Genomic DNA, 12,041 nt, shown 5'->3' on the forward strand with positions numbered 1-12,041 from the left:
GTGATTATGAAAAAAATCTTTTAACAACAGAATCAAAATGGATATTTATGTTGGATTGTCTACATCCAAAGGGTCTCAACAACAAAGAAGACCTGATCCATCTTCTAAATATATAATCATCCAGATATGCAAACCAAATGTACATATCCAGGTCACATGTTTAATCCTACAAGTCCTTTGGGTACATTTGACTCTCTGCACATAGATATATTTAGTAGAATAACAGTCTGTTTAGAATAATTAATACCATACCTTACTAGGTCTCTTTTAAGGTTTTAAAATAGATCCAAACCCGCTCCCTTCAAAAAATCAGCATTTATTTGAACCAATATATATTTGATACATAGAGTATCAAAATTGACATTGACTCCCATATCTCTTTCATACTGATGATAGATGAGGTCAAATATACTATCTGACATATTCATTTCATAGGTATACTCCAACATAGGACTCTCTGTATTAAATGCTCTATAACACAAGGCTAAACTTCATAGCTGGTTGTCCACCATTGCAATCAATTTTCCCTTCTGGTCTCCTTCCCTCTGAGATGTGGATATTCAGCGAGGGGTTGAATTTCCTGTCCCGGTATGGCTCCTCTGTACCCATGGGAGGCTGCATCAATACATGTGTGCAGTCTATGGCCCCCAATACCCTTGGCAATCCAGCCCTTAGATTGAGCTGGAGCTTGACAGCATGCCACTCCTCCGGTGTATTTGGGAAGTGGACATGATGGACTAGGCGGTACAAAGCATTCAGGACAACCTTCAGATGATGTGAGAAGGTTGTCTGGCTCATACCTACGCCTAGAGCTGCCACAGCCTGGAATGATCCAGTTGCCAAGAAATAAAGGACCGATAGCAATTTCACAATCCCAGGGATTGCCCCAGTTCTTTCAGTGAGTGGCTCGAGAGAGTCCTTGATTTCGACATAGAGCCTCTCAATAGAGGCCCTATCTAGTCGAAATCTACAGATCACCTCTTGGTCACTGAGGGCATGAAGACCAACCCTAGGCAGGAAAATCCTTGGCACCCGCTGGCATCTATGTTGTTGCACCGCAGCCATCAACACCCGTCTTTCCCTGCGTCTCCTTAAGAACAGTACACATTGGAGAGCATTCACTATGTCCATGATCAAACTAATGAAATAAAGTGATTGAAGAGCCCCTTTTATAACGCTAAGTTTGACAGCTGTGAATGATTTCAGTAATTGAATAAATGATGCTCTACACATTACCTAACAAATGACTTGCACAATTTGATTATTCTCGCGTCATTGTATGAGCACTCGCGTCATTTTACGAGCACTTAATGGAATAATTATTCAAAAGTTCAAGACTTACGTAATTATTGCGTCATTTGACGAGCACAATGGTGTGTCCAAATCTATGTCTGCTTAGGTCATCCAGGTGAGTTTAGCAGCTGTAAGAAATGCAGGTGTATTGTTTGTGCAATTAAATAAATTAATAATGAAACTGACATGAGTATTTAGCTCTAGTTTCAATCTATTTACAAGTTTCTGTGTTTGGATAGCAGCATTGTGGAGGTTAAAAAGGTCAGTGATTACTGTTTTTCATATTATATTAAAGAACAATCGCCTAGATTTAGAGTTCTGCGGCCAAAGGGGTGCGTTAGCTACGCGTGCTTTTTTCCCCCGCACCTTTTAAATACCGCTGGTATTTAGAGTTCACAGAAGGGCTGTGTTAGGCTCCAAAAAGGGAGCGTAGAGCATAATTTAGCGCCACTGCAACTCTAAATACCAGCGGTGCTTACGGACGCGGCCAGCTTCAAAAACGTGCTCGTGCACGATTGCCCCATAGGAAACAATGGGGCCGTTTGAGCTGGAAAAAAAACCTAACACCTGCAAAAAAGCAGCGTTCAGCTCCTAACACAGCCCCATTGTTTCCTATGGGGAAAGACTTCCTAAGTCTGCACCTAACACCCTAACATGTACCCCGAGTCTAAACACCCCTAACCTTACACTTATTAACCCCTAATCTGCCGCCCCCGCTATCGCTGACCCCTGCATTTTATTATTAACCCCTAATCTGCCGCTCCGTACACCGCCGCAACCTACATTATACCTATGTACCCCTAATCTGCTGCCCCTAAAACCGCCGACCCCTATATTATATTTATTAACCCCTAATCTGCCGTCCCCAACGTCGCCGCCACCTACCTACAATTATTAACCCCTAATCTGCTGACCGGACCTCACCGCTACTATAATAAAGTTATTAACCCCTAATCCGCCTCACTCCCACCTCAATAACCCTATAATAAATAGTATTAACCCCTAATCTGCCCTCCCTAACATCACAGACACCTAAATTCAAGTATTAACCCCTAATCTACCGACCGGACCTCACCGCTACTCTAATAAATTTATTAACCCCTAAAGCTATGTCTAACACTAACACCCCCTTAAGTTAAATTTAATTTTTATCTAACGAAATAAATTATTTCTTATTAAATAAATTATTCCTATTTAAAGCTAAATACTTACCTGTAAAATTAACCCTAATATAGCTACAATATAAATCATAATCATATTGCAGCTATTTTAGGATTAATATTTATTTTACAGGCAACTTTGTATTTATTTTAACCAGGTACAATAGCTATTAAATAGTTAATAACTAATAGCTACCTAGTTAAAATAATTCCAAAATTTCCTGTAAAATAAATCCTAACCTAAATTACAATTAAACCTAACACTACACTATCAATAAATTAATTAAATAAAATACCTACAATTATCTACAATTAAACCTAACACTACACTATCAATAAATTAATTACATACAAATACCTACAAATAAATACAATTAAATAAACTAACTTAAGTACAAAAAATAAAAAAAGAACTAAGTTACAAAAAATAAAAAAATAATTTACAAACATTATAAAAAGATTACAACAATTTTAAGCTAATTACATCTACTCTAAGCCCCCTAATAAAATAACAAAGCCCCCCAAAATAATAAAATGCCCTACCCTATTCTAAAATAAATCGGTGATACCCGGCGTGGTGAAGATAAGGTAGGGAGATCTTCAGGGGCTTAGTGTTAGGTTTATTTTAAGGGGGGTTTGGGTTAGATTAGGGGTATGTGGGTGGTGGGTTGTAATGTTGAGGGGGGTATTGTATGTTTTTTTTTACAGGCAAAAGAGCAGAATTCTTTGGGGCATGCCCCGCAAAAGGCCCTTTTAAGAGCTGGTAAGGTAAAAGAGCTTTTCAATTTTTATTTTAGAATAGGGTAGGGCATTTTTTTATTTTGGGGGGCTTTGTTATTTTATTAGGGGGCTTAGAGTAGGTGTAATTAGCTTAAAATTGTTGTAATCTTTTTATAATGTTTGTAAATTATTTTTTTATTTTTTGTAACTTAGTTCTTTTTTTATTTTTTGTACTTTAGTTAGTTTATTTAATTGTATTTATTTGTAGGTATTTGTATGTAATTCATTTATTAATAGTGTAGTGTTAGGTTTAATTGTAGATAATTGTAGGTATTTTATTTAATTAATTTATTGATAGTGTAGTGTTAGGTTTAATTGTAACTTAGGTTAGGATTTATTTTACAGGTAATTTTAGAATTATTTTAATTAGGTAGCTATTAAATAGTTATTAACTATTTAATAGCTATTGTACCTGGTTAAAATAAATACAAAGTTACCTGTAAAATAAATATTAATCCTAAAATAGCTACAATATAATTATAATTTATATTGTAGCTATATTAGGGTTTATTTTACAGGTAAGTATTTAGCTTTAAATAGGAATAATTTATTTAATAAGAAATAATTTATTTTGTTAGATAAAAATTATATTTAACTTAGGGGGGTGTTAGTGTTAGGGTTAGACTTAGCTTTAGGGGTTAATAAATTTATTAGAGTAGCAGTGAGGTCCGGTCGTCAGATTAGGGGTTAATACTTGAAGTTAGGTATCGGTGATGTTAGGGATGGCAGATTAGGGGTTAATACTATTTATTATAGGGTTATTGAGGCGGGAGTGAGGCGGATTAGGGGTTAATAACAGTGCCATAAACTTGATCGAAATACATATAAATAACTTGTAAATGCCATCTTACTTCCAAAAAATCATAACAACAGAATGAAAACAGTGACATTGGTTATTTGAGAACTAATATGAGTGACTGACCTTTTAAGCCTCCGCGACGCTGCCATAAAAACAGAAAATCAGAGTTCACAGTTCATCCCTAAATAAATATGCAGGTGTTGTGCATAATTACTTGATAGCATAATTGCTATGCACTGTTTTCATTCTCTTGCTATCCTTTGTGTGAATGTGTTTATCTTTTTAAAATCTTTTTCATTGCTGTTTACTGTTTTCATTCTCTTGCTATCCTTAGTTAAATATTTTTGATGAACTGTGAATTACAGGAAGGGAATGCTATTTATTTAAAACAAATTATTTTTTTTGGTTTGCTAACATTCTTTAAATGACTATATACAACAGTAATAAACATGGTGAAAAGAGTTATAAAAATAATAGATATATTTTCAAATTTTGCAATTATTTCTCTATATAGTTCAAAAATGTGTATCAAGAATTGAGTTTTATTAGGTGATATGCTTCACTCTGTGAAGATTTCAATGTTTTCAGATTCGCATTGACTTCTATAGCATCCGCGACCTCAAAGGCGGCGGATTGAAAACTAGGTATGCTGCGTCTTATAAGACGCAAGCGTAACTGTCCATTTTTTGATAACTTCTTGACAGCTTCAAATTGTGTCGAATAGGACGGCGAATACACAGAATTACGCTTGAATTTCACGGGTTTTCTGTTCGCATCAATCTGCGTCGAATTGAGACCGTCTAATCGTAAGTTACGTCACAAATGTCAAGTTCTTCCGATCTCAAGGTTCTGATAAATACGACGCATCAATCTCGCGACAACTACGACGCAGAATTCAAGCGCATTTACAGTTGATGCTTTGATAAGTAGGCCTCTATGTTTCAACAAAGGATGACGAGAAATAGGTATATTTTAAAATAGAAGTGAATTGGATAGATGTATTTATTTCGTTTTAAATTGTTTCCTCTATAGGATCGTGAACGTTTAATTGTTACTTGCTTGTCCTATTGACAGCCAATATGTACAGTTTGTATGGTATAACAAATGAGAAATACATTATACTTTAAGGTTATTTTATAATGCATAGTATCTATCAATAATGAGTTTATTTTATTTTGTATCTAGTTATGAAATACTCACCTCTGATAATCTCTCTTTCTTACAGCACAGCCAAAGATCACAATACCTAACAAAGTCGTCTATAAGGATCAGGAAAACATACTAAACTGCACAGTGACCGGTTTTTACCCACCAGGCATTGATGTTATTTGGCTTATAGATGGAAAGATTATGCAGAATTCACACCTAGGAATACAGACTCAGAATCCCGATGAGACATACGATGTGAATAGCACTGTGACAATAATACCTAAAGAGGGGGACAAAAATAAGACCTTCTCCTGTATAGTCCACCATCCAACTCTTCAAAAGTCTATTCAGGAAGACTTTCAGCTCATTTACGGAGGTTAGATAAAATAATATGAGACCGTTATAATGATACAATCTTTAGGGAGGTTTTCATGATTTACTCTCATTATCAGTTTTACAGCTTTCCACTGATATCTTTTTTTTAAAAAACGTAGCTCGCTCCTTGAGATCATACTCTTTGCTGCGCTAGGTTCTCAACCGTGTCTGATGGCATGAGAATGAGGCTCCCATTCTCATGAGCTTCCCTGCAATGCGAACGCTAAATTGCGTTTGCATTGCGCTCAACTTATAATACCAGTGCACATTTGCGTGTGCTGGTATTACTAAGTGGAGTACAAATATTGCTTTGTAATCTAGCCCAATAGTGGTACAATATATGCCACAAATAAGTATAAACTTAGTTTAAAGTAAAAGGGTTATAAAACCTCTCATGATACCTGTTAAGATGATGACGTGAATACTTTTGTTACGTTTTATTAGATGTTTTCATTATAACCTTTTCTCTATTTTTAGATCAATCAAAAACAAATTATTTACCATTGATAATAATTGGTGGTTTATCTGTTTTTGTGCTACTGGGACTCGGAGTTGTGATTGGAGTATGGTTCAAGAGAACAAAAAACAGAAAAGGTAAGAAATTAACTTATTTTGACTTCCATACATATTTAAAATGTCACTTCTAGTTCATATCACTTAAATGCATGAGAACATATTACCTGCTATTGTATAATTATTTCATTTTCATGACATCTTAGTACATTCTGCTCATCAGTAAGGAAAAAGTACAGGTGTGCTTGGGCGCAAAATTTGGTTCCGCTGATTTTTTCGTTACAAATATGCAAAAACATTTAGAAAATGTGTTGCCTGCACTATTCAGTAATCGTTTTGTTTTAAACCAAACAAATAGCAACAATTTGTGAAACATTTACATTAGTTTTCGTTAAGCGAATGTAAAGGTTCCTTTGGTACAGGTGAAATTGTTCACTTGTAGTGTTTAAATACTTATATTCAGTTCGCTGGAGAGCCGCGCTAATTCTGATCCTTCTTCACAGAGCCCCTGGGGTGTGCTAATATAACGCTAACAGTGTCTGAACTAAAGGACCTTCCTTTAACTATTTAAAAAAAAGGAATGAATATTTTGCATATTCGTTTCATGAAAACGAGATGAATATCCGTGTTTTGTTAACAAATGAGCATTCATGACGAAACAAATGCACGTCTAGTAAAAAGTATATATGTAATTATGTGCACTTTTTAGCATGAAATGCGTAAGAGTTAACAGTTATGTTGTCAACTTTACTAATAAATGGCCAGATTACGAGTTTTGCATTATGAGCGGCTCGGTAATAATTTGCAAGTTATTTCCACTGTTCATGTTTAATAATGCTGCTATTACAGGTCTGCAAAATCCTGGCGTTAGCAGGCAATATGGCAGCGTTGAGCTCCATACCACACTCAAATACCAGCGCTACTTTGAGCTGGTTTTACATGCTCGTGCATGATTTCCCCATAGACATCAATAGGGAGAGCCGGCTAAAAAAAAGCCTAACACCTGCAATAATGGAGCGTAAAGCTCCGTAACGCAGCCCCATTGATTCCTATGGGGAAAGAAAAGTTATGTTTACACCTAACACCTTAACATAAACCCCTAGTCTAAACACTCCTAATCTGCTGCCCCCGACATCGCCGACACCTACATTATACTTATTAACCTGTAATCTGCCGCCACCTACCTACACTTTTTAACTCCAAATCTGCCTCTCCGGACATCGCTGCCACTATAATAAACATATTAATCCCTAAACCTGTACACTCCCGCATCGCAAACAATAGTTAAATATTATTAACCCCTAATCTGCCGCCCCCAATGTCACCGCCGCCGCTATACTAAAGTTATTAACCCCTATACTTAACCCTAACTCTAACCCTAACACCCCTTACTTTAATATAATTAAAATAAATCTAAATACAAATTACTATCATTAACTAAATAATTCCTATTTAAAACTAAATACTTACCTGTAATATAAACCCTAAGCTAATAGTTACATTGTAGCTAGCTTAGGTTTTATTTTTATTTCACAGGCAAGTTTGTATTTATCTTAACTAGGTAGACTAGTTAGTAAATAGTTATTAACTATTTACTAGCTACCTAGTTAAAATAAATAAAAAATTACCTGTAAAATAAAACCTAACCTGTCTTACACAAACAATTAACATTATACTACATTTAAATAAATTACATTAATTAAATACAATTAACTAAATTACAAAAAAAAATAAACACTAAATTACACAAAATAAAAAGAAATGATCAAATATTTAAACTAATTACACCTAATCTAGTAGCCCTATCAAAATAAAAAAGCCCCCCCCCCAAAAAAAAACCCACCCTAGCCTAAACTAAACTGCCAATAGCCCTTAAAGGGCCTCTTGCGGGACATTGTCCCAAAGAAATCAGCTCTTTTACCTGTAAAAAAAAAATACAAACAACCCCCCAACAGTAAAACCCACCACCCACACAACCAAACCCCCCAAATAAGATCCTATCTAAAAAAATATAAGCTCCCCATTGCCCTGAAACTAACCCCCGAAGATCCACTTACAGTTTTTGAAGACCAGACATCCATCCTCAACGAAGCCGGGAGAGGTCTTCATCCAAGCGGGCAGAAGTCCTCAACGAAGCCGGGAGAGATTGAAGCTCAATCCTATTGTCTGATTGTATCAGGCAATAGGATTTTTTCACCTTTAATTCCGATTGGCTGATGTAATTCTATCAGCCAATCGGAGTTCAAGGGACGCCATCTTGGATGACGTGATTTAAAGGAAACTTCATTCTTGAAGAGCCGTCGGAAGAAGAGGATGCTCCGCGCCGGATGTCTTGAAGAAGGAGCCGCTCCGCGTCGAAAGGATGAATATAGAAGATGCCGTCTGGATGAAGACTTCTGCACGCCTGGAGGACGACTTCTTGCCACTTGGATCAAGACTTCTCCCGGCTTCGTTGAGGACTTCCGCCCGCTTGGATGAAGACTTCTCCCGGCTTTGCTGAGGATGGATGTCCGGTCTTCAAAAACTGTAAGTCGATCTTCGGGGGTTAGTGTTAGGTTTTTTTAAGGGTTTATTGGGTGGGTTTTATTTTTAGCATAGGGTTTTGGGCAGTAAAAGAGCTAAATGCCCTTTTAAGGACAATGCCCATCCAAATGCCCTTTTCAGGGCAATGGGGAGCTTAGTATTTTTTAGACTTTATTTGGGGGGTTGGTTGTGTGGGTGGTGGGTTTTACTGTTGGGGGTTGCTTGTATTTTTTTTTACAGGTAAAAGAGCTGATTTCTTTAGGGCAATGCCCCACAAAAGGCCTTTTTAAGGGCTATTGGCAGTTTAGTTTAGGCTAGGTTTTTTTTATTTTGGGGGGGCTTTTTATTTTGATAGGGCTATTAGATTAGGTGTAATTAGTTTAAATATTTGATAATTTGTATTTAATTAATGTAATTTATTTAATTGTAGTGTAAGGTTAGGTGTTAGTGTAAGACAGGTTAGGTTTTATTTTACAGGTAATTTTGTATTTATTTTAACTAGGTAGTTAGTAAATAGTTAATAACTGTTTACTAACTAGTCTACCTAGTTAAAATAAATACAAACTTGCATGTGAAATAAAAATAAAACCTAAGATAGCTACAATGTAACTATTAGTTACATTGTAGCTAGCTTAGGGTTTATTTTACAGGTAAGTATTTAGTTTTAAATAGGAATTATTTAGTTAATGATAGTAATTTTTATTTAGATTTATTTTAATTATATTAAAGTTAGGGGTGTTAGGGTTAGACTTAGGGTTAGGTTTAGGGGTTAATAATTTTAGTATAGTGGCGGCGGTGATGTTGGGGGTGGCAGATTAAGGGTTAATAATATTTAACTAGTGTTTGCGATACTTGAGTGCGGCCGTTTAGGGGTTAATATGTTTATTATAGTGGCGGCGATGTCCGGAGCGGCAGATTAGGGGTTAATCGTTTTATTATAGTGTTTGCGATGTGGGAGGGCCTCGGTTTAGGGGTTAATAGGTAGTTTATGGGTGTTAGTGTACTTTGTAACACTTTAGTTATGAGTTTTATGCAACAGATTTGTAACGTAAAACTCATAACTACTGACTTTAGATGGCGGTACGAATCTTGACGGTATAGGCTGTACCGCACACTTTTTGGCCTCCCAGGTAAAACTTGTAATACCGGCGATGTGGAAGTTCCATTGAAAAAGGACTTTTTGAAATGTGCGGTAGTTACGTTGCGTTACGGCCAAAAAAGTGTGCGGTACAGCTAGACCTTCAAGACTCTTAATAGCAGCGGTAGTGAAAAAGCAGCGTTAAGAGACTTTTTCACTCATAACGCAAAACTCGTAATCTAGCCAAAAGAAACCTACAGACTTTCCTTTGCTTTTTCTTTATGGTATTTTATTTCTTGCAGATCTGACACATTTTCAGATGACAAAAATATCACATCCCGATAAACTGATTGATGGCGTAGAGGTCACATTGAAGTGTACTGCACTGCAAAATATGTCTCAAACTGTATTTGCTTCTACTGGTAGAGAAGGTTTCTTTATGACTTGGCTGGAGAATAAATCAGACAATGAAATAACGATTCCAAATTCATCACATGAAGAAGAATGTGAAGAGCTGCTGAATATTTATAATGTGACACAACAAAAGGATATCCAATACGCAGCTCTGGTAATAAAGACCACCCTAACATTTACGCCTCGTGTAATAACGCACAAAGATGTGAACCTTATCTGCAGAACTAAATGTGGTAACAAATTCAAAAGTGAACAATATTCCTGCTCCGAAAATATATGTGGTAAGAAATAGACTTTGTCAATCAAAAATGTAATACTGTGCAGGGGTGGAACTAACATTGGTGCAGCAGATGAAGTGACTGACACCAGGGCCCAAGTGCATGGATGGGTCCATAGAAGCCAGTCTGTACATAAATGCAGGGGTCAAGTCGAGCGGGAATGCATGGGGACAGAGTTTCTGCACTATTTTTGCAGGAGGAACTTAAGTTCCCCCTAGAAAGAGATCAGAAACACTTCAGTAAACACTGCTGCTGCTGGTGGGAGGAGCTGGAGCACAGTCTGGTTAGAGGGATAGTGAGATCCTCTAGTATTGGGCACTAACACTTCCTGCAATACACTAAATGCAAGCCTGTCATCAGTCATGCTGTGTGAACACACTGCACTGTGTGGAACACATGGTTCTTACATTTCTGTGTGGCTTGCTCTGGAGTTATTTAGTTCCCCTCAGAAGAAATAGGACTATTGCACCTTAAAGGGACAGTCTACCATAGAATTGTTAATGTTTTAAAAGATAGGCAATCCCTTTATTACTCATTCCCCAGTTTTGCATAACCAACACAGTTATATTAATATACTTTTAACCTCTGTGATTACCTTGTATCTAGGAACCTTCTTCCAGCCCCCTGATCACATGACTGTGACTGTTTATTATCTATTGTCTTACATTTAGCCTTGTTTTGTGCTAAATCTTAAATAACCCCTGAAGCTGGAAATCGTTACCTAACTGACACAACACAAAATTATTATCTGTGTTCTTAAAAGGACATGAAACCCAAATGTTTTCTTTGATGATTTAGAAAGAGCATGCAATTTTAAACAACTTTCTAATTTTCTTCTATTATCTTATTTGCTTAAAAGCATATCTAGATAGGCTCAGTAGCTGCTGATTGGTGGCTGCACATAAATGCCTCATGTGATTGGCTCACCCATGTTCATTGCTATTTCTTCAACAAATATATCTAAAGAATGAAGCAAATTAAATAATAGAAGTAAATTGGAAAGTTGTTTAAAATTGTATTCTCTACCTAAATCACAAAAGAAAAATTTTGGGTTTAGTGTCCCTTTAATCTCCTAATTTCATAATCCAAAAATCAAATGTACGTGATTAATGACAAACAAAATGTTGATTTCTTGGCTTTAGTGATTACAAAGTGAAAGGGTCTGTATGTTGATTGGTCCCTTTTAATAGTAGTGATGCTAATAGGTGTCATGCTCATAAACCACAGAGATATGTGGTATAAAATAGCTTATTATTATTATTTTAACTATAATTGATCAAGCAGTTAGTATTATTATCTGCAAGACTGGAGCCTGGGAGTAAATGAGATCATAAGTGAGACCAAAGGGTATATTTATTAATGTGAGTGCGGACATGACACAATGTAGCTTATCATGTCTGCCGCGATAATGCTGACAGCATACGGGGTAGGAGCAAGTATACACTGTCACAAAAGGTTTAGTTAGTCCTCTGACAAATAAAAAATTTTGGGAATTTTTAATAATTTTTCTGAAATGTTTCTCTTTTTCTGCCTAATTGTCAAGATTGTGGAAAGTGACAAAAATAATAAATTATTAATTGTCATTGAACAATAAAGGTAAAAAAACACACGAAATGTTGGTGTTTTGGGAAGGTGACCTGATGATAAATGACAATAAAATAACTCACATGCTGCTATTT

General features: G+C 36.1%; 1 protein-coding gene across 1 annotated transcript in view; it reads left to right on the plus strand.

The window, feature by feature from the left end:
- Positions 1 to 12,041, plus strand: part of LOC128642066 (uncharacterized) — a 169,553-nt gene that overhangs the window by 126,876 nt on the left and 30,636 nt on the right. Inside the window, exons 3-5 of the mRNA XM_053694723.1 lie at positions 5,258 to 5,557; positions 6,034 to 6,150; positions 9,973 to 10,365. Coding sequence (XP_053550698.1) covers positions 5,258 to 5,557; positions 6,034 to 6,150; positions 9,973 to 10,365 — 810 coding nt within the window. The remainder of the gene's footprint in view (positions 1 to 5,257; positions 5,558 to 6,033; positions 6,151 to 9,972; positions 10,366 to 12,041) is intronic.

This window comes from Bombina bombina, chromosome 11 (assembly GCF_027579735.1).
Source record: "Bombina bombina isolate aBomBom1 chromosome 11, aBomBom1.pri, whole genome shotgun sequence".
Taxonomy (NCBI): Eukaryota; Metazoa; Chordata; class Amphibia; order Anura; family Bombinatoridae; genus Bombina; species Bombina bombina.